Genomic DNA, 22,822 nt, shown 5'->3' on the forward strand with positions numbered 1-22,822 from the left:
CTGCTCCCATTTTTTCCTTTCTGGCTTCCTCCCTTGACATTTAGCTCCTAAAGTACACCTGAGTCCCCTGTGTGGTACATATCCATTTCCCAGCCTAGGCTGGAAGCTGCTGTGGGCATTGCGGAAGGTGGGTAGGGCCTGCGGTGGATGTGTCAGGAGGAGACAGGGGAAGAGGAAGTGTCTTGGGCCCCGGGGAAGACTGGCTTGTCTTGGTGGGTGGGGACGGTCATTGCCAGCTTTCTGGACACACGGGCACAGACGAGATGGATTTTCTCCGGCTACATCTCCCTGGGCTGCATCAGGCCTTGAGGGGGGCACTGGTGAGAGGGACAAAGAGATGCCAGAGACTTTCACCCTGCTCACCCGGGCTTCACCTTCTCTCCTCCCTTTGAACTTCTCCTCAGACTTGAGGTTCCTTTCCTAGGATCAGGCAGCCTCCTAGCCCAACCTTTTCTGGATTTCAATCCTCCCACCTCCACAAACAATCCACATACCTTGAATCTAGGCCCTTTCCTATTCCTTCTATAGATCCTGTTCTCCTTCCCCTCCCGATTTCAGAACTCCTCTTTCTACTAGGAGGTCCTCTGGCCCAGGGCCCCCAGGGAGAGGGCTGGGTCTCCCCTTAATGCCTTCGTTTCTTCTTTTTCTTCTAGGATTCCTTCAGCACCTTTGTCTCCTACCTTATAGGAGATGAGGTCCCCGTTGCAGAGAGGAGGGAGGCGCAAGCAGCTGAGGAACTAGGGGAGGTGGCTGCAGGAAGGCCAAGGGGAACTGCAGAGGAGGGAGCCCAGGAAGCCCTGGAGAGCCTTGGAGGCAGCCAAAGCAAAGGAGATGGAGGACTTAGAGGGCCTGAATTGGGTAGAAGATGCCAGGAGGGAAGCTCAGCTACAGAACAAACCTGGGGTTGGAGAGAAAGCAGCTCCTATGGGTCTCAAGCAAATAGGCAGGACACTGGGGCCTGGGAGGCAGCCAAAGCCTCCCAGGGCCAGGAGCCAAGTGCCCCTTTGGAGGCTGGAAAGAAGTCTGAGGCAGGGTCTGAGGCTGGTAAAGACAGGAGCAGCCAAGCCCAGGAGAGTCAGGAGCACAATGAGCAGGAAGTGAACAGAGAGGAGACACTGAGAACTTGGGAACAAGAAGAGGAGGAGGAAGAGGTCAGGGCAAGAGAGCCAGGGGCGGTTGGAGGGGTGGAGTCAGAGTGGACTTGGCACAAGGAGCCTGAGAGGAAGGCCAGTGCCGAAAGACAGAAGGTAGAGAGTGATGTCAGGGAGTTAGAAGAGGCAGTCAAGGAGGCAGTTGCAGAGGAGATCCAGAGGGCTGGGGTGAAAGAGGCTGGGAGAGAAGAGATTGTGGTCATGGTGAGGGATGACCAAAGCACAAGGGCACAGTGGACACAGGAGCCTGGGGCAGAATCTGAGGATAGGGCAGCCTTGGGCCGAGAGAAGGCCAGCACAACCTTAGGCAGGGAGGAGGCCTGGACACCCTCAGGTGGGGAAGAGGCTGGGAAAACCTCAGGCAGGGAGGAGGTTGATCTCCCAGGAGTTCGGGAGACAGAATATGGGGCAGTCCCAGGAGATAGAATCCCAGAGGGTACCAGGACAGTCTGGGACCTAGAGATGACCTCCAAGGGAGATCAGGAAAAGGAGGTGAATGAAAATAGAGAGGCAGAGGTAAGCCTGTTCTCAAAACAGATTCAGGCCCTGGGAATTGAGGGAGTGGAAGAAGCGGTTAAGGACCAGACAGCAGGGAGGGAGGCTGCAGAAAGCCAGGGGTCAGATGGGGAGGTAGGGGAGGGCTTTGAGGGTCATACAGATCAGGATGGGAAAGAAGCCGTGGGGAGGCAAGACTCAGAGATTAAGGCTGTCCAAGCCAGTCTAGGGGAGTTGGTGCAGACACAGGAAGCCAAGGAGGAGAAAAAGAGTTGCTGGGTTGTAGAGATTGAACTGCCCCAGGACAAAGCAGCAAACGAAGCTGAAGGTGATGCTGACTTGGAGGCAGCCCCAGAGACCAGACCCGAGAAGGAGTTCAGGGAGGAGAAGAGTGAGGAAGCTCAGATGGGTGGAGAAGCATTAGGGGTGGAGTGTGGTGCCCTCGGGCACAAGGTCAGTGAAGGCCAGGAACCTGAGCTGATGGGAGGCCCCCAGATCCCAACAGAGCAACCTGAGGAAGGACAGGGGCATAAGGAAGGGCTGTGGCGCATTCCAGCTCTGAGCAAAGAGGAGACAGAAAGGAGCCTGGAGGAATATCCCAGGAACACAGAGTATGTGAAGCCTGATACCTCTGAGACAGAAGCTTGGGAAAATGGGAGCAGAAGGGACAGAGAGAGAGTGAATACTCAGGAAGAAAAAGCAGGTGCTGAAGCTGGGGAGGAGGAGGTGACTGGAGGCCAAGAGTCTGCACTCCCAGAGGTCTTTGAGGCATTCGGAGAGTGGAAGAAAGCAGAAGAAGCGGGGTTAGGAACAAAGAGCCAGGAGCTGGGTGGAAGGCACAGGGCAGCATCAGGGACAGGCCAGTCACCTGGAGAGTCAGATGCCAGAAAAACCAAGGATGAGGAGGTGGAGGCCAAAGTGCTCTGGGAGGCAGATAGAACATTCAGGAGAGGCTGGAGGCTGGAGGAGGCAGCTCTGAGCCTCCAAGACAGTGAGGACACATGGGCCAGGTCTTTGGCTACCGAGGTTGTGGAGGATAAGGCGGCTTCAGATGGAAGGGCTGCTGGGACTAGAGAAGGAGCCGAAAGAGAGGCTGGGGAAATTTGGGATGAGGCATTTGGGCAAGGCTGTGACTCAGAGGGGAGAGAGGAGGCTGGCAGAGATGAGGAGATGGTGGAGGCTGCAGAGGGAGAGAACGGAGATGGGAAAGAGTTTGGCCTAGAGGGCTCAGTAGAAGAGGAGGTTCCTGGTAGAGGTGGCCAAGCAGAGGATTTTGAGGCCAGGGAGGGTGAGCTGTGGGGAAGGTGGGCAGAGGTCAGGGAATCTGCAGTGACAGAAGGAAGCTGTGTGATTGATGGCTTTACCTCAGGCTTCCAGGTGGTGAGAACAGAGGGGCCCATGGTCATAGTAGAAGCTGAGGGGCTCCAAGAAGGGCAGACGCTGTTGGAAAAAGAGCCTGGAGTATGGCCAACAAGGGAGCAGGGGCAAGGCAGTGAGGGGCAGCATGGGGACCATGACCCTGAGGGAGAAGCACAAATGCTCCATGATGTGGAGGATGTTGAGGTGACTGGACACAAGAGGGAAGAGGCCAGGGAAATTGATCCAGAAGGCCTAGAAGACATCCAGGACCCGACAGAGGCTAAGCCTGGGCCACGTGAAGAGGCTGCAGAAAGTGCCGGAGGGGATGTTCATGGCAGCTGGAGTGAGGTGAGGGCTCCAGGTAGGGTCAAGGGCTGAATAGAGCATAATCTCAAAGTCAGTCCGTAACACTTAGTGCCCCTCTTCCCTGCAGGCCCTGCTCCCTGGGTCTCGCCTGGATGTCTCTGTCCCTCGGAGTCGTATACTCCTCTCCCGCAGCTCCTCACAGCGTCGCTCTCGGCCCTCTTTCCGTCGGACCCCCACCTCTGAGCAGCAGGAAGAGCCTCCCAGCCCCCCACCAGAGGAGGTGCTGCCAGCCCCTGACCAAAGACTTCCTCAGCCAGAGGAACCCCCAGAGCCAAGCCCCTCAAGGCCTGAAGGGACTCCAGTGCCAGCCAGAAGACCCTTGGGACACGGGTAAGCACAGGGAAAGTGGCTGGGCCGGGATGAGCAGAAGGCTGGACAGCTGGAGACCAGCTCCCACGGCCTGTCTTCCACCTCCAGGTTTGGCCTTGCACACCACGGCATGATGCAGGAACTACAAGCCAGACTGGGCCGGCCCAAGCCCCAGTGACTGGGCACCAAGACCCAGAAGCCAGGCTCTGAGTGAGGGCCAGTGGGCTCCGCTGAACCGTGCTCAGCCTGACCCCTTTGGCCATTTTGAATGCAACCTTTCCACCCCGTGGGCCTTAGGTTCTTGGTGTTTCATTCATGGAGCAGACGGAATTAGACATCTTCAAGAACCATGAACTTAAGGAGTCTGACTCTCCAGTGCTGCTGGACCTCCTTTCACAGCCTGTACTCACTACCTCTCCAACCTGTCTCTGAGGCTGCCCAGAGGACTGAGAGGGGACAGAGACAGATCTCCCCTCTGACGACCTCTGCTCCCCACCCTGCTCCCCACGCCTCTCTCCAAGCCCCCAGAGAGCTGTGTAGGAGTAATGCAAACCTCGGGGTGAAAGTTAGCCTAGAGGAAAGGGATCAGGAAGTCCATTTGCAATCAAAGGTTGATGGGAAACAGACCTGCTGCCTTGAGGTTCCAAAATGGGAGCTGAGCCTCAGGACTCTGCTGGTTACTATGGTAACCACCAACTGAGAAAGCCAGAGTGGGAGGTGTGCCAGGGACCCCCAAAATATAGGAACAGAGAGGGGCCCAGAGCAGTCAGATGTCGAAGGATCCATTCCAGGCCCACTTTGGGTGTCAGACATTCCTTCTCTGAAAAGAAGCCAAGGCAGAGAGAGGATGAGAGTGCTTTATTAGGCACCCAGCATGGTGGCCTGGCTGGAGGACGTCAGGCCCTGAAACAATAAATAAACCATAATTTCTCTAAACAATAAATAAATATCCAAGAAATAAATATCCAGCAAGGACTGGAGGGGCCTTAAGTTATTGGGTAGGGTCTGGGGAGGGAGGTCACTTGTCTGAGACAGTGAGCTGGAGGCTGTCCTGTTGGCCCAGACTCCAGTCCTAAAGTCCTAACAGGTAAAGGGAAGGGGCTAAGAAATCACTCCATCAGGGCTGGGAGAGAGCCAGTGTTGGACCCCCCAGGACCTGGGCTAACTTCCCGGCCTGGGAGAGCAGCAGCAAGTCCCGCACAGCCCGAGACAAGACAAGCTCCAAGGAGTGCAGCAACTGGTAGGCGTAGAGGAGCTGGGGCCAGGGCACCTGCGCTGACATCTGTGAGGGGCTGCCCAGACCACCTGGGAGCAGCTCCTTCCCCTCTTCATTCTCCTCCTCCTCAGGGATGTTGAATCCTGCAGCCAGCACCTGTGAGGAAAGGCCCATGGGTCAGAAAATGGCCAGGCTGAGATCCTGAGTGAAATCTTGTTCCTTTATGTGTCTAGTAGGGCTGAATGACATCAGAGACCACAAGGTTATGATTCTCTGGACAACCCCTATTTCAGATCTTCCATTATGTCATCATCTCACGTGTCCTGCCTGATTTTTTTTGGCTCAAGGAAATAGAAATCACAGAACAAGATGATGTTCATGGAGGAAGCTGGCTCACGCATCTAGGATTGCACTGGGCATTTGGGGTTCCAAAAAGTTCCTCTCTTAAGAGTTGTCTTAGAATCAGAAATGGGCAGAAAGGTTGATATAGCTGGTTTTTATGCTGCTTGCATTTTCGATTCTCCTCTTAGTAAAAGTAAAATTCATATTTCCCTTTGAAATGTCCAGCAGGACCTGGTGATGTCAGAGGATGAGAGAGAGAAGGGAACCAACTTTGTTATAAGTCCTGCTGATGACAGATGCTGTCCTGGATGCTTCAGAGCTATTCTCTTATTTAAGACCAAGACCCCAAGAGAAGGCAGAGATTCAGGGGGGCAGAATCAGGGCCTGGTGCAGCTACACACACTCACACTCACACACATACAAATACACACACACACACACACACACACTCATACACACACTCAGAGAATCTGGAGCATTTCTGTTCAGACTTACCCAACCTGTGGGCAGGGGCATTGTTTTAAAATGGGAGCCAATGAGCTTTAGTTTTGGTCTCTGGGGGTCAAGGACGGCGGGTGGCCACTCTACCTGGAAGCGAAGATGCCGCTGTAAATCACGGAGATCCAGTCTCATGGCCCACAGCTGCATCCTCTCTGAGCTGGCAAAGCCCCCCTGGTTCCCCAGCCCTTCCAACAGGGCTTGGTAAGGGCGAAGTGTCATGGAGAGGAAGCAGAGTCGTTCTGGGTCCTGTGAAAACAGAGAGAAGGGGTCAGGAAACATCCACAGGCTAAGGACAACCCGCTTCAAACTGAACCCCGTGTCTCTCCGAGTCCCTTTTCCATCCCATACTCCAATTCCCATTTCATCCAAACATCTGTTCTCATCTTCAGCTCCATGTCTTTACCTGCTCCCTTCCTTTGCTCATCAGCATTCCTGTCTCCACTGTCTATAATCTCCATCCGACCTCCTTTCCCAACCTCATTTTCAGTCCCATGACCAAACTCATGTCTAACCCCAATCTCACTGTCCTATCATTCAGTCCACAACCCCATTCCTGTTCCTTCCCCACCATCCAATTCTATCTCCATCTCCTCACTTATTTTCAGTCTGTATCCAACCTCTTTCCTATCCCTATCCCCATTCCTAATCCCAATTCCATCCCTTGTCCATATGTCCATCTCTCCATCTTATCCCCAACTCCATCCCAGCCTCATTCCATTCCCATCCTCACCGGCAATCCCAATCCCTTTTCCATCTTTCACTTTATTTTCACTCTCATCCCCAATCTTCCAATCCTAACCTATCCCCATTCTCATGCCTAACACCAACGCTATCCCTCCTCCACACCAACCTCTGTCCCTGATCCCATCCTGTTCCCATCCCTACCTCTTTCCGTGCCCAGCTTCACTTTCACTCTCTTCCTAACTTCATTTCTTTATTCAGCTTCATCTTTATATCTAACGACATACTCAGCCTCATCCAGATTCTGTTCCTCAGTTTATCCCCAAATCCAACTTCAATTCAATCCCCGACATCATCTTCACCCACCCAGCCCAGTCTTATTGCCGGCCCACTTGCCCCACCCCACCAGCCCTCTACTCACAGAGAGACCTTGCCAGGCCTGGAAGGTCAGGGAAACATTGGGGAGCTGCTCTCCCAGGGGCAGGAGGTCCAGGTTCACTCCTGGCAGATGAGATTCAGCCTGTGGGGCAAAGTCTGTTAGTGAGGGCCAGAGTGGATTGAGGATCTGCCCAGTCCCAGAGCCAGCTGCATTAGGGAGACTCACAAAGTTGTGGGCCTGGGCCCGAACCTGGAACAGCAGCTTCTTGGCTAGATGCAGGCTGACCTTGAACTCCCTCTGCAACTCCTGCAGCGTCAAGGGAGGCCTCCCTGGGGGCATCGGGAATCCCCAGACGCCAGCTCGAGCCAGGAGCAAGAAGAGCAGCAAAAGGCCGAGCCCTGGAGAAATGGAGAGGGGGTGGGCAAAAGGAGGGTAGAGCTTGAGAAGAACTCAGAAGAAGAAAGGGAACGTGCCTTTTCTGAGCCTGTGCTATGGGCAAGCTCTGTGTTCCATCTCACTGATCGCTCAAAGCCACTAATGAGATGGAAGCTATCGAGAATACCATATAACATCTCTGTATGACTGAAGGGAAAGATACAGCCTTGCACCGAGTGCCCTCCTTCACAAGTAGATTTCAGGGTGGATTTTGACCCCCACTAACTCCCTTGGCCAAGTGTCTTTTTCAGTGAACAAACTGCACAACTCTATGTGGCAGCCTGCGTGCTATTATTCTTCCCAGTCTGCAGATGAGGAAAGTGAGGCTTAATGAGGTTGACTTGCCAAGGTCACATAGCCAGAGGATGAGGAAACCAAGACTGGATTCCATATCTGCCGAAATGCAAAGCCTGTGTGCTTCCTTCCCCCAGGCAACTCAGAGGAGGCAGCCACCTCCTCCAAAGCGGGTACACTCTGTTCTGCCAAGGATTCCTCAGGCTTGGCCAGGCGGCTCTCATGGCCTGAACCAGGGCCCCAGGGGTGGCTCAGTGCTGGAGGCTCTATCCCAAGGAGTCAGAAGGACAGATTGGTCCAGACTCTCCTAAGGCAGTTGGGTTACTCTGCAATGTGGGAGGAGCAGGGGATGCCAGGAGGGGGAGAAGGGCCTGGAATGGGGGGTATAACCTCTGTTTCTCATTTGGGTTCTTCCCTTGAACAAGTCATCTCTTATTTCTTGCCTCAGACCCCCATCTATAAAATGGGGAGTCAGACTATCTGGTTTCTGAAAGTGCTTCTTGCCCTGTATTTCTTGAACAGAAGGAAGAGAGGCAATGGGGTACGAGCTCTGGGAAGAGGACAGCGTTCATTATTTCTCCCTCAGGAAGAGGAAATCTAGCAACCACTGAAGTTACACAATTCTCCTTGAAACACAAACCAAAACAGGCCCCTAAGTCTATTCCTGCTCACCCTCCTCTCCAAGCCTCTTCCCCATCTGTCCTTGATCTGTAACCCCTGGGCTCTGCTCCTTGAAATGCCCTCTCAGTAGAGACCAAGAGGAGTTTCTGGGTATGTCCACTTCCCCTGTGGACTTCCAGAAGGGGTGGGCAGTGCATTCACTCTCTAGTGTCCAGACTCCCTGGCTGGGCCTGGAGACTTTGAGTAGAGTGGAGTTCTCAGCTATACACTGAGGCAAAGTGGACATCCCAGGCTGTGGTGGATATTGCCCACCCAGAATTGAGCTGTGTCATTTCCTACTGACTCCCTACTTCCTGCCTGAGCTTTGGAGCCCCCAGATCCTTCTCTTGGCTTCTCCCTATTCTTTGCGCCCAATCTTGGGTCCTTGGCCCTGGGCTTTGAAGGTTCTGTCTCCATCCTTCAGTCCTTGGTCCCTCTTCTGACCTTACCATTTTATCTGCTCCTCTGCTCATATCTCTGGTTCCAGCCTCAGAGTCCTTCAGTCACCAACCACAGATTGGAACTCCTTCTAAGCTTCACACTACAGACCTTTGACCCAGTTAGGGTGCTGACTCCTTGGCTCCAGCCCCCCTCACTGTGCTAGCAACTCCCGCTGTTCTTCCTCTAGCCAGCCCCAATTCTCAGCCAAGCTGTCTGGACTTTGCTCATTCATTCCAACCAAACTCTTCATTTATCTGCCAGGTCCTGGTCCTGGTCAAACCACCTGCCCAACTCTCCCCATTCATGCCAGTCAGAGCTTCCCATCCTCTGCCCAGCCCTAGCCAAACCAATACTCCTCTAACCCTGCCACCCATTCATGCCAGCCAAACTGCCTCATCCTCTACCCAGCCCTGGCTGAACCACTGCGACTCTGTTCAACCCCTCTTCTCTGTTCACGCCAGCCTCATTCCCATCTTCCAGTCACCTGTATCCTTAGTCTCTTCCAGGTAGTTGGCCCTCAGCCCTTTGCCCCCGCCTGCACCAGTCAAGTTCTCCAATCCTCTGCTCAGTCTCAGCCAAGCCTCCCACCCGTCTGCCCCAAGCCCTGGCCTCAAACTCACGCCAGCCAAGGTCGCCTGCCTTCTGGCCCATGGCGGGGCCCAGCCTCTTTGGCCAGCCATCTCCCGGGTAGGGGGAGTCTTATACTGGGGGCTGTGCCCGGTTTCACTTTCCGTCCTGCTTGTACTTTCAGCTTTAACTCAGTCTTCCCTCCTCACCACCCCTTGCTAAAATGGGGAAATGTAATTTCCCTTCCCAGAGTGGGTGGGAGGTTCCGTGGGGGATGGCGGGAAGCTGGGGTTTTGGTCAGTCCAAGCCCCTGACCCCTGCTGAGCTCCCAGGTCCAGCCTTCCCCTCATTTCCCCAGTCTTAGGTGAGCCTCCCTGCCCTATTTGCTGGTAGGTCCCAGAGACTTGAACCCTCTCCTGTTTCCTTGCTCTGTAATTATCATCCTAGTGCCATCACTTGCCTACTGTCCTTCAAAAGATGGGTGGCCAGATAAGGGGACTGATCATCAGAGTGAACTTGGGGTTTTACTCTCTTCTAGTTTATCAGATGGCTGAGGAAGGGAATGTAAAGGAAGTCAGGGCTCAGTGGGTATCTGGGATGGATGGGGTTTTGTGTGGGGCAGAGAGAACTCAGTCTGGGCAGAGTTAGGGCTCAGTCTATAGCCAGAGTCAGGGCTGGATGAGAAGTTTTATTCAGGACCAAGAGCTCAGTTTCTGGCCAGAGTCAGATCTTAGATTAGAACTCACTCTACAGCTAGGATCAGAACATGGTCTAGGGCTGGACTCAAAACTTTGTCTGGGGCCAACATCCTGGCTCTGTGTTTGGTGTCAGAGCTATCAGTGACCTGAGGGCTCTGCTTGGGACCAATCAGGGTTGGACTTAGACCTCAGTCCAGATCAGGCACAGAGCTTGGTCTGCGGCCAAGCTTCTGACTGAGACTGTCAGGGTTCAGGCTTAGGCTGGGATAATAGCTCAATGGCTGACCAGGGTCAAGGCTCAGCCTGTGGTCAAGTTGGGATCGTGTTAGGTCAGGAACCGTGCTCAGCCAGGTCCCAGAATAGTCCTGGTGTTTCTGCTCTGTAGGTGGCTGTCAAGGCTGGGTTGCTTCAACCACAGATCTCCCTTCCAGCACAGCCCCGCCCTAAGCCCCACCCTGGATTTCCCATCTTCAGGGAGAAGATGGGGGTTTCTTGGTCTTCCCCAAGGCCAGCTGCTGCCGCTTTCCTTTTGGGACCTGTGGGGTTTCCCTGCTGGGTCCCTGCCGTGAGACAGAAACCAAGGGGGCTTCCCCTTCCTATACTCTGCCTCCTCAGCCCTGCCTGGGCACTGCTCACCAAAGCAGCCTTGAACCAACTGCCAGGGAAGTACCAGTACCAGTCAGGGAGCAATCCCAGAGGGTTGCTGGAGGAGAAGGAAAAGGAAGAGCAGCTAGCTCCTGCCTAGCCCAGACTGGTTTCCTTTGCAGTGCCCCCAGAGGTGGCAACTCACTCCCCCACATCTCGTGTACCTGGAGCTCCCCACTGGGGAGTCCTAGACATTGTGAGGTGGATGATAAGGACTGATAGAGGCTCTGGCTGGTCTTCCTCACATCCCCAAGTTCTGCCATCAGGCTACAGGCATGGCTATCCCACTGATCCCCTGACCACAGCTATTTCTTACCTTTTGTCATTACCCAGAAATGCTGTACCTCTCAAACTTGGAACCCCATCTCCAGTTCTCCAGCCACAACCTCTTGGCTTCCCCAACCTTTCCTTAGGGTTCCCTGAGACCTCCTGTCCCTTGTTGTTTCTCTGCCCTTCTTAATCTGGCTGTAGCTGGCTCTTCCAGCCTCACCCCTCACTCTTGCCCTATTCTTGCTCCAGCAACTGGAGCCTTATGCTTGAACTTGGTGAGCTGCCTCATACTTCCTTGCCTTTTCATAAGCTGGTCTCTCTGATTAGAATGCCCTCAATGTCTTCTCTGGAGTTTCCTTTCCTCAGCCTTCTCTGTGCCTTGGCCCTTGTCGCAGGCTTCTTCCCTGAATCAGTCATCTTTTCCTGCCCTCAATCCTATCTCCAGTAGATATCTCACATTTGCTCACTCTATCCCTACTCATATCACTCCAGCCATACTGGCGTCCTCGTTGTTCCTAGAACATGCCGGGCATGCTCCTGTCTCAGGGCCTTTGCACTTGCTGTTCCTTCTGCCTAGAACACTCTTCTTCAGATTTCTGCAAAGCTCACTTGCTCTTTAAGAGCTCTGCTCAAATGTCACCTTCTCAAATAGGGTCTTCACTGACCCTATTTGAGAAGGTGACATTTGAGCAGAGCTCTTAAAGAGCAAGTGAGCTTTGCCCCGGACCTTCTCTATCCCCTTCCCAGAATTATTTTTCTACATAACATTTTAGATATCTAATATTTTTAGGTATTAACATTCTCTCATTTATTTTATTCTGTCTGTCTCTATGCATTTGGATATGAGTTTGAGAGGGTGGAAACTTTTGCCTATTTTGTGTACCGATGTGTCCCCAGTAGCTAACGATAGCTGGTTCATGATAAATCATCCAACAAATCTGCCTTCTGCCACAGTGCCTCATCCAGGTTCTGTTCATGGCTGGTGATCTGTAGGTTGCCCAGATAGAGGAGCAGGTCTGGGACAGGCCTGAGCCCTGAGATCTTACCGTTACCATTCTCTCACTCTGGCCAAGATCCCAGCCAGGTGCTGAGGGATGTAAAGGGGGCACCTGGACATAGTCCTGGGCTGATGGTCTTAGCAGATCTTTGGCAAGAAGTTCGAGGGCCAGTTAGTACAGTGCCAGCCTCTCTATATCTTTGGGGATGGGCTTAGTCTTGTCTCTACCTACCTGGACCTCAGTTTCCACAAGTGGATCTTGGTTAGTGGGCTGATGCTTGGGCTGGGGCCAGCAGGAAATAAAAGGGATGTGGTGAGTAGTAAGAACTGCTGGAAAGGAAGCCAAGAACCCTGGGTTGTGGACTGCAGTGTGTAACTAACCCTTCTGATGACTTCAGGTGAGTCACTTGCCTGCCCTGAAACTCAGTTTCCTCATTGAAAAGTGATAGCAATTTTCAAATGCTGCTACTATTATTACGTAGAGAAATTAAAACTTAGATGATTTTTAAAAAGAGAAAGAACCATCCACCAATTTTATGATACAACTCTGACCCTATGGGGCACTCCATGGGGTTGCATGGGAATCCTGAGCTCGGGAAACAGAAGTTAGAAGCTTCATATGTGACATCAGGATGGAAACAGGGAGGGGAAAATCTTGTTCAAGGTTATCCAGTAGATCAGTGACAGAATCAAGACTGGAACTTGAGTCCCCCATTTTCAGCTTGGGCCAGTGAGGGGAATCCCTGGGCCCTGTGATGTCAGCTTGGAACTAATCTCTAGGAGAAACCAAGATGGGCTTTGGTAAAGGCAAGAAGGCTGGGGGGAGGTGAGGCCAGGCTGGAGCTGGGGCCACACCTCTGAGCCTCCAAAATGCAGGAGGTGAGACCTTAATTCTAGGCACAGCACCCACCCTCTCCCAGGAGAGTGGAGGTGGATAAGGCTCTGAGTCCCTGGCCCTGATCGCTAGATCCCTCTCCTGTTGTCCACATGAACCTCACCCCATCCTGCACTTAGGGTCTAGCAGGATTTTTTTTCTGTTCCCTCCTAACCACCTGGGAGTGAGAACCTGGTGAGGGGAAAAGGTCCCACCTCTCTCTTCCTTACAAGACCATGGCAGGCACCTAGGGAGGGCTGAGAGAAAGTGGGTTGGGGGAATGGCTTCCTATGGACAAGACGGTCATCACTGGGTATTCTATGTAAACCCCACATGAATGCAAGGGTAGGAAGACTGAGCTGTACAGGGTATGAGGAGAAGGTGGGAGGCCTGTTAAATGCTCCGGTGAGCGACAAGAAGGAAGAATTCAAAGCCAGGGAGTAGGGCTGCAGAGGAAAAACACCAGCCTGAGGATGAAAAGTCCCGGGTTGAGTCCTGACTCTGCTCTGCCCTTTACTCACATGCACTCTCTTGAGCAAGACGCCCAAACATTCTGCTTTAGTTTCCCCATCTGTAAGATGAGGCCTACCCCTCAGCCCACAAGTGAAGGTAAACTTAGGAGGACGCCAGGTATCACGGGTCAGGACCCATTCAGGAGTCGACAGACCTGCACTCCTTTCACAGCTCCAATACTGCCCAGTCTGACCTCTTCCGCCACTGACAAAATGACCCCTTAAAATCCCTTCCAAATTTAAGAGCTCTAGGGCATGACCCAATTGATACAAACATTTTTAGCTTAAATAGAAGTCTATGCTATGAGTGATTATTCCTCTAAAGAGATATTTTAACCAGTAGATATTGGAAAACTCTAATATCTGCACCTAGGTAAACATGATCCATGTATGCTTCATTTTTTTCTATGCCAGATTTTTGATACATATGCTGAATTATCACATACTGTTCTACAGACCTAGAGAGACAGGTAGTATTTGAATAACAGCACTGAACTGGGAGACAGGAGACTAATGTCTTCTAAATCTCCCTGTGTTTGGTTCATCTACCAAGAGGAGATGCTGCTCCTACCAGCTGATAAGACTGCTGTGACGATTATGCACATAAACAGCTGATACTGCCACTGAGTAGATGTATGATCTTAGGCAAATTACTTGACCTCAGATTTTCAGTCAAGATGATGGAGTAGGTAAACACTGTGCTTGCCTCCTCTAATGACCACATTAAAATTATAACTGACCTACAGAATGACCATCATTGAGAATTGCCTGAAGCCTAGCTGAACAGAAGTCCTACAACTTAGGACATACAGAAGAAGCCAACCTAAGACTAGTAGGAGTGACAAAGACATGGAATGGTCTGGCCCTACACCTGCATGTGGTGCATAAAAGTCAGGAGGAATATTTAAGCTGCAGAAGTCCCCCACACTGACCCCGAGGAGTGAGGGGTCCCAGCCCTACACCAGGCTCACCATCCCAGGGTTCCAGAACACTGGCGACCCTTCCCTGCTGATTCCCTGAGACCTCAGCTCATGGGCCCACTCAAACCACCTCCAGTGGCTTTTCTGTACAAATGGCCTGTCTTGGCTCATGTTGTGGACTTTCCTAAAATCTCTCAAAGGTTCACAAAACCCAAACAAGCAGCATCTGGACTCTGTGTGCCCTGTACCTCTTGCTGAAATGTTCAAACCCAGCACTAGTTGGCAGCTGCCCTCAGTTTGTGGCTTGGCCTCTCAAGGCACTTCCAAGCCCAGTGTGAGTGGTGGCCATCTGCGGATTCTTTGGTGGCTCATGCTAGGTAGCCCCCAGCAGGGTACAGGCTGTGGCTGAACTTGGCTTGTGGTGGGGCCTTTTTCAGGGGTCCCCAGGCCAGAACACTCAGTGGCCACTCTGAGAATGATGCACCCAAAGGGCAGACTGGGCAGGCACCAGAGCCCTGCTAAAGTGAATCCTACTCTGTAGGGTTAGCCCCTATATAACAGCTCCTCTGCTGTAGAGATGGCCAGTTTTCACAGCCAATCAGTTCGAGGGTCAATCCCTCCCATCGACATGCAAACAGCAGCCCAGGCTCAATTATAACAGGAGAGCACACACAACCCGAAGCACCTAGCTCAGGTGTCCAGGGGGACTGCACCGCTGGACCCCAGAGGACACCTTCTACATAAAGCCATGTATTAATATCAGGAGATCAAACAGATCTACCCAATTCATAGAAACAAACACAGGGAGGCAGCCAAAATGGGGAGACAAAAAAATGTCCCAAATGTCCCAAATGAAAGAACAAAGGCTATAACAAGAGACAATGAGGAACCTAGAAATCCCACTTCAGATATTTATCCAAAGATACCCAAAATATTACTTTGAAGGGACATGTAAATCCATATGTTCATTTCAGCATTATGTACAATAGCCAAGATAAGGAGGCAATCTGGGTGATGGATAAAGAAGAGATGGTATATATATGCAATGGGATACTACTCAGCCATAAAGAAGAGTGAAATCTTGCCATCTGCAGCAACATGGAGGCACCTAGAGGGGATTGTGCTGAGAGGAGTAAGTCAAACAGAGAAAGACAAATGCCATATGATTTCACTTACATGTGGAATCTACAGAACGAAATAAACAAAACAGAAACTTATAGATACAGAGAACATTTTGATGGTTGCTAGATGGGAGGGGGCTGGGGTGGAGTTAAAAAAGGGGAAGGGATTAAGAAGTACAAATTGGTAATTACAAAATAGTCATGGGGATGTAAAGTACAGCATAAGGAATATAGTCAATAATGTAATAACTGTGGATGGTGTCAGATGAATACTAGATTTATTAGGGTGATCACTTTGTAAGTTATATAAATGTATAATCACTATGTTGTATTCCTGAAACTAATATAATATTGTATGCCAACAATAATTTAAAAAATTTAAAAAATTATTTAAAAAAGGTACTTAGCCTGTTTCATCATCTATAACATGAGGAAAATAATATAAATTCATGAGACTGTTTAAAATATTTAATAAACTATTGTTTGTAAAGTGCTTACAACAGGGCCTGGCCTGTGATAAGAGTGCAAGTTTTAGCTATTATTTAATAGTATTAAGCCTGACACACAAGAAAACTCTCAACAAGTATGAGTTGTCATTAATAAATACAAGGGGTGGTTGTTATCAATGGGCAAAGAAAGGCTGCCGAAGGAGAGTTGGAGCAAGGGGGTAAGGAACAGAAGAGGCTGCAGTTAGAGCTTAGGATGCAGGGTTGGGTAGGGGGTACCGGTGTGTGTAGGAGGAACATAGGCAGAAGAGGCATGATGACCCAGAGATGTGTGTCAAGGAAGAATTCAAGCCAGAAGCAGAAGTCTCAGTGAGCCAGCCAGTCAGGCCCTAGGCATGGTGTGAACAGCCACAGATCTGAGGACCACTGTGTGGGAGCCACCTCTCAGGCCAGGTAAGGCGTTCCTGTGAAAAGGAAGTGAAATAAAGACACACTTGGGCTGAGCCCCAGGACAGGCCTTGCCAGGTGTCTGAGAGAGGTGGGCAGGCCTTGGGCAGACACCAGGTCCTCCAACAGCCCTAAGCTCCAAAGCCAAAACTCAGCCCCACTCCAATCCCGGGTCTCCCACCTGGCAGTCTCCACAGAGTGTTATCCACCTCTGGATAACACCCTGTCCCTTGCTTGTCCTGCCTACTACATGCAGAACCCCCAGGTGAGTGGACAGTTTACTTCCCAGGAATGGGACCCACTTGCTGCTTGTATTTTTATATACTATCTAATTTGTACAAGAGAATATATACCTTATATATGTTTCTGCCCACCCACTCCTCTTCCTCCTGTCTCAGTTTTGGTCTTGGGTCCCAGTAAGATATCTGCACGACTGATTCACTGATCCTCCTTTCATTCTGGGTAAAAAACCAAAAAACAAAAAACACCTTCCAATGGCTTTCGAGATTATCATGACCCCTCCCATCACCTCTTCTCCTCTCTCCCTGGCCTCCTAGTTGCCCCACAAAAACACGAGGCACACTTCTCCACAGGAAGGCCCTAGCACCTGCTGTTCCCTCTGCCTAGAACATTCTCCCCTCCACTCTTCAAATAAGTGGCTCTTTGTCCCTCCTTCAGGTCTCATCCTCTCATAAATGCCTTCTTCTCTTGATGGCTCTGAGGACTGTTGCATTCCATTACCACCTACACAAAGACCCTGTGTACAACTGTAAGATCTAAATTTTACTCTGTTAGCCTTTTGATTTTTCTATATCTTATGGGCCCTTCCCGAATCCATAGGCTCTTCTCCAGACCTTGAGCCTCCATCCACCTTGTCAGACATCTGGATCCTGTGGGCAGTGTTGATATGAACAACTTCACCCCTTCCATGTTTCTGTATTGAAGTGGTGCATCTAGGTAGGAGAGGAAAAGACAGAATCAGAGGTTGAATACAGAGGTGTGGGAACCACGGTCTTTGACCCCAGGGGTGGCCACCTATCAGAGAAGACTGGACAAACAGGTGAAATCGGAGAGAACAAGACAAAGCAGGGCAGTTCGTATCTTACTGGGACACCCTGGCAAGCCACTCTTTGGTCTTCTTTCCTTCACCTGGAGAATGGGCATAGCGATACCGTCCTCACAGAGAAAGAGAGAGCACATGAGCTCGAGCTTGGGTGCTCTGAAAACTGGAAAGTGCTATTAATATTGAGAGCTTATAAAGCAAAGATTGTCAATTGGTCAGCTGCTGAGAGGATAAAGAAGAGCAGGGCATTGCTTGGGATGTAATTACCATCTGGCATTTCTATCTGCCTACCCATCCTTCCTTTTGGCATAAATTTTTTTAAAAAACGTCTGGATTTTCCTTTGGAGAATTATCCATCCCCATGACCATCCATCAGCTACTAATTTGTACTTCTTTAATCCCTTACCCCATTCTCCCAGCCCCCAAAACCCCACTTCCCTCTGTCCATCACCAAATTGACCACTATATTTGTGAGTTTGTTATTGATTAGTATGTTCTTTTTATTCCTTAGATTCCACATATAAGTGAAATCATATAGTGCTTATCTTTCTCTGTCTGACTTAAATACCTTCTAGGTCCAACAAAGCGATATCTTTTTCCATCCCCTTCTTTTTAGTCTGTGTGTGTCTTAATCTGAAGTGAGTCTCTTGTAGGCAGCATATGTAGGGGTGTTGTTTTCTTATCCATTTCTTTTCCATTTGATGTATTTATTGATAGGAATGTAGTTGTTATCATTCTTTATTCCTGTTTTTGATACATGTTGCTTCTTCTTAGAGAAGTCCCTCCAGCATTTCCTGTAATACTGGCTTGGTGGTGATAAATTCCTTTAGATTATTTTTATCTGGGAAGCTCTTTATCTGTCCTTCAATTCTAAATGATAGCTTTGCTGGATAAAGTATTCTTGGTTGTAGATCCTGGGTCTTCATCACATCGAATATTTTTTTGCCAAGCCCTTCTGTCCTGCATAGTTCCTTTTGAAAAATCAGCTCTCAGTCTTAAGTGTGCTCCCTTGTAGGTAACCGTTTTTCTTGCTGCTTTTAATATTCTTTTTTGTATTTAACATTTGGCATTTTAATTATGATGTGTCTTGGTGTGGGCCTCTTTGGATCCCTGGTTTTTAGGATTCTCTGAGCTTCCTGGGATTTTATGTTCATTTTCTTCGCCAAGTTAGGGAAGTTTTCCATCATTATTTCTTCAAACAGCTGTTCAACATCTTGATTTTTTTTTTTCAGGTACACCAATCAGATGGATATTCGGAGACTTATAGTATCTCATGTACTTCTTAAATTATTTTTATAGTCTTGCCATCTTTTTTCTTGCCATTCTGATTGTGTGTCCTTGACTTTCCCATCCTTTAGAAAGGTCATTTGATCCTTTTCTTTATTTACTTTGTTTATTCCTTTGTTTATTCATTTCATTTAATATACTTCTCATCTTGGATGTGTTCTTCACTTCAGACTGGTTCCCTTTTATAATTTCCATTTCCATTTTTGTTTTTTGATCTCTTTGTTGAAGTTCTCACTGAATTTATCTACACTTCCCAAAAGTTCATTGAGCATCTTTATAGCCAGTGTTTTAAACTCTGCATCTGTGAGATTACTTGACTCCATTATATCTGGATCTCTGTTCCATTCTCTCATATGGTTTCTGCTTCTTTGTCTTCCCATTTTGGCTGCCTTTCCATGTCTGTTTCTATGTACTAAACAAAGCTCCTAAGTCTCCCAGTCTTATTAGTGCGGATCTGTGAAGTAGGTGTCCAGTGGCACGGTCTTGAGGGGTTTCACTGCAGGCCAAATTTAGCCCAAGCCTCTGCCCCTCCTGTTAAGATTTAGCAAGCAGTCCACAGATGCTGTGCTTATAGTTGCCTCAAAAGACCACACCAAAAACCAAGGCCAGCTGCCTCCAGTGTGAGTCTAGGCGCTGCTTAGCAAAGAGCACCTGACTCACTGAGGGTATACCTGGATGTGGCTTGGGTGGGGCTGCGAGTTGGGGTAGGTGGGGTTTCAGGGAATCTTCTGGGCAGAGTGACCTCTGTTATCCAGTTTGATGACATCTCAGCTATGGAGGTGCTGTGTCCGCGCACTGGGAGGAGGGAGGGCTCAGCAGGGAACAGTGGATACCGCCAGTGCTTCTGTACGGAGTGAGTCTCGCTTCAGCCCACACTCTGACGATGTCTCCCTGTAAGTCCCTGGTGCCCCTTGAGCACAATCGAATGGGCACTGGTGCTCAGAGTGAGCAGGTGTGTCACCGTGAAAGTCCGTTCGCGGACCAGGCCCCTTTAAGAGGCGGCTGCCGCTGCCGCAGCTTTGGTGTCACTCAGCCTCTGGGGACCGGGCAGCCCCGCGTCCTCGCCTGGTCCTACCTTCTGCCGCTGCAGGGTGCTTTCTTGGATTTCTCCATAGTTGCATGGCTTGTTCATCTAGATCCCAGGCGATTTTCCTTGCTGCTGCTCCTTGTTTCTGTCACAACTTCGATTTGGTCGCCAGAGGGATGAACAGAGCCTCTATCACCTACACCATTTTTTTCCCCTCCTTCGGATGTTACTTTTTGAACACCCTATGGTTTTGTTCAGCTGAGGGAAACCCAGTGGCCATCCAGGTCAGTTGTCGGTAGGCTTGTCAGATTCTCTGCAGCAGATGAAGTCCAAGTGATGCCCACTGATAGTCAAGTAATTCGATGTCTCTACTTACATCAAAACACCTCTTGACATCCTTCTGAATATGTGGGGCATACCCCGGAAAACTGAGCAAACTCCCACATCTGGTTTTCTTAATCACTATACCATGCTGCCTAGCATAGCGGTTAGCATTTACTGAGCCTTCTCTGTATGCCAGACACTGTTCTAACAGCTTTACGTGTATAAATTCATACAATCCTCAAAAACGAATCTATTTTACAGATGAGAAAACTGAGCTCAAACAACAATAACGGAAATGAAATTGGAACTAAAGCAGTATGAAATTATATAATGTAATCAACGATGGTCACAAGAGTCCACACTCTCAACCACTAGTGCACACCACCTGAGATGAATGAACAAAGGATTAAAGAGGAGCCAGAGAACTGAAACCAGGCCCAGGAGTGAAGAATAGCAAGAGGCCTAGACCTGAGTACGCTTCCCCAGCCCCTGTCCAAATGACCACCAGGTCCCTGAAAAAGCGACTACCCTTCCCGCATTTATTGAGAGTGTGAGGAGCCCTGCCCCCTACCCTTGGTCCATTAACCGACCTCTCTGTGTTCCCCACTCTGAGGATGTTGCCAGAATCAGTATGGTGAGTAGCACAAGTCAAGAATTAAGGGAACAGAGACATAGTGAGAGGGCAGAGGAGAGGAGAGGGATAAATCAAGAGAGTAGAGAACCCAGAAAGTCTCCAGCCCCCAGAGGCCCCACACGTTTGACGACTAGGAATCTCATGGCTTTCCCCCCAGATTCCAGAATTGCTCACCTGTCCAGGAGTAGGAATATGCCTTTCGAGTTTTCTCTGTAAATACTAGAAAATGTTTAGGAACAAAGAAGTGTAGGAAGGCAGAAAACTCACTGCCAGAGCTGGAACTGGTGTAGAGGTCAGAGGCCAGAGTTATGTCAGGCTCCTCCTGTCCACCTCCTCAGCCCCCATTCTGGCTCCCACTTGCCTCTGCACATGACAGATCTTGTGGTTAGACTGGCCCTGCTCACCAGGATTCCTCTCACAGAGCTGGTTGGTCAGGACCCCAGTGCCCTCACCACTGTCCTTGCTGGTCTGAGCCACAGAATGCAACTGTCCACCTGGTACTGGGGGAGGAGCCAACTCAATTAGAATCAGTAAACTTATATCAACTCTCCTTCACTCTGTTCTCATTCACAGGGAAAGCAGACACCCCTAAAACAGGCTGGACTGCAGCAAGAGGGGCAGAGGGTTCGTTGTGAGGACAGGGCAATGCCTGTGAGGGATCCGAGGAAGCTTTCTGCGAGAGTCTCTGACTGGGTCTGGCCTAGGGCCTCCAGCTCCAGCTGAGTCTCAAAATAGCTGTATGGCTCCTAGCAAGTCATTTTCCTTTTGAGCCTTAGTTACCATATCTGTAAAATGGGGATGATGACTCTATTTGCCTGATGAGGTTAGTGGGAGGGTCAAATCTGTTGGATGACTGGACAGGAGAAACTCTGTAAAGTGGAAAGACAACACTAATGTAAGGGGTTACTATTCAGGATCGATGGAATTTTGACAGGTAGAGATGAAAGGAGATATGTCCCCAGCAAAAGGGATGGTATGAAGCAAGACTCTTTCTGCACACTCACTCATGAATATTTATTGTGTACCTACTTAGTGCCAGGCACTAGCCCTGAGCAAGAAGAACCAGAAGGCACTTAGACTAAGGAGCAGGTGGTTGAGGCCACACTCAAGAATAGGGCAGTGTGGAGCCATGTCAGGAAGGATGGTGACAGAAAGGCCTTCCACCAGGACAACTACAGGAGACCCCTGGGGGATGGTGCATATCCTCCACAGAGCTAGGCAGCAGCACCTGACTGGGGGTGGGTGGAGGGTGGTGTTGAGCCTGTTCAGAAGAGGAGACACTAAGATTTTTCTGCCCAGCCCCCATGATTCACCTCAACCCGCACTCTCTGCCTGTGGCCACTCAGCCTCCAGCCCTTCTCATCACATTGGGTTTCTCAGCTGCCAGTGGTTGTTTCCCTTAACCCCAGACAATAAATTAATAAGTAAAATATATAGTTTGTCAGATGGTGCTATGTACTCTTAAGGAAATAAGACAGGAATTTCAGCATGAATAACTATAACTCCCTGACTTCCTTCTGACCTTTGCTTAAATGTCACCTCTCAGTGAGGCTTTCCTTAATCAAGGCATTTTAAACTGCAGAGCCAAGCTGAAATTCTTGTTAGCTTGTTTTTGCTTGTCTGCCCCACTAGAACATCAGCTCATGAAGAAAGAACTAGTTTACTACTGTACACATAGCTTCTAGAATATTCCCTGGCTAATGAAAATTTGCTGAATGAATAAATTATTATTTTCTCCAACAGTTAAAAACAAAACAAAACAAAACTCTCCAAACCGGTTCTTCAGAAAAGGGAGACAGGATAAGGCTGCACAGAGTTGGTGTCAGCATTCTCTGAAGTGGTTACAAATTAATTTTATAATTTTTGAGAAAGTTGGAAGGAGGGTGTGTTCGGTCAGGAGGGTTGAACTTGAGGTTGGTGTTACTGTCTGATTCCACAGCATTAACTGCTTCTGTAATCAGAGAAACAAAGAAAATCTTGTTTTACAAAGAAAATGAAGTGATTCTGATTGACCGAGACCTGGGTTCTTGGTCTAGCAGTTGGGAGAGGTCTTCATTGAAACTTCTTGCACAAGAACTCAGGAACTGGGGTGCTCTTGTTCTTTGCTTGCTCCCTTCTGGCACTCCCTGAAGGCCACAGAGCTTTCTAGAAGGTTTGGGCATGGGTGTCAGCACACCTGGTCTCCTCCTGGCTTAGCCTATGACCAGTGGTGATGCAGGTCTTTTCTCTCCCACAGGGCTTTGGTAAATATTCAGTGTGATGATAATGAGCTCAGGTAACTAACAAGCCCAAGGTCACACAGTAGGATAGCTGGATCTTGAACCCACAGAATCTGGGTCCAGAGCCTGTGCTGTAAGTCAC

At 49.8% G+C, this 22,822-nt stretch overlaps 2 protein-coding genes across 4 annotated transcripts; one reads left to right on the top strand and one right to left on the bottom strand.

The window, feature by feature from the left end:
• Positions 1-214: 214 nt before the first annotated feature.
• On the top strand, positions 215-4,648 carry APOBR (apolipoprotein B receptor). The gene is made up of 4 exons (XM_016155006.2): positions 215-320; positions 654-3,353; positions 3,439-3,701; positions 3,789-4,648. The coding sequence occupies exons 1-4, from the start codon at positions 264-266 to the stop codon at positions 3,856-3,858; spliced, it is 3,090 nt and encodes a 1,029-aa protein (XP_016010492.2). The 5' UTR covers positions 215-263; the 3' UTR covers positions 3,859-4,648.
• Positions 4,649-4,766: 118 nt separating this feature from the next.
• Positions 4,767-17,033, bottom strand: IL27 (interleukin 27). Of its 3 annotated transcripts, XM_016154992.2 has the most exons (5): positions 9,250-9,385; positions 7,025-7,197; positions 6,842-6,940; positions 5,827-5,985; positions 4,767-5,052 (listed from the first exon to the last, which is right to left on the bottom strand). In XM_016154992.2, exons 1-5 carry the CDS (start codon positions 9,278-9,280, stop codon positions 4,798-4,800), a joined length of 717 nt encoding a protein of 238 aa, XP_016010478.2. In that variant the 5' UTR covers positions 9,281-9,385; the 3' UTR covers positions 4,767-4,797. The 3 variants fall into 3 exon arrangements, with proteins under 3 accessions (XP_016010478.2, XP_036081741.1, XP_036081740.1); XM_036225848.1 differs by lacking the exon at positions 9,250-9,385 and adding an exon at positions 16,981-17,033 and having other exon boundaries at positions 6,842-7,197; XM_036225847.1 differs by having other exon boundaries at positions 6,842-7,197.
• Positions 17,034-22,822: the final 5,789 nt, after the last annotated feature.

Source organism: Rousettus aegyptiacus, unplaced genomic scaffold (genome assembly GCF_014176215.1).
Source record: "Rousettus aegyptiacus isolate mRouAeg1 unplaced genomic scaffold, mRouAeg1.p scaffold_m13_p_8, whole genome shotgun sequence".
Lineage (NCBI taxonomy): Eukaryota > Metazoa > Chordata > Mammalia > Chiroptera > Pteropodidae > Rousettus > Rousettus aegyptiacus.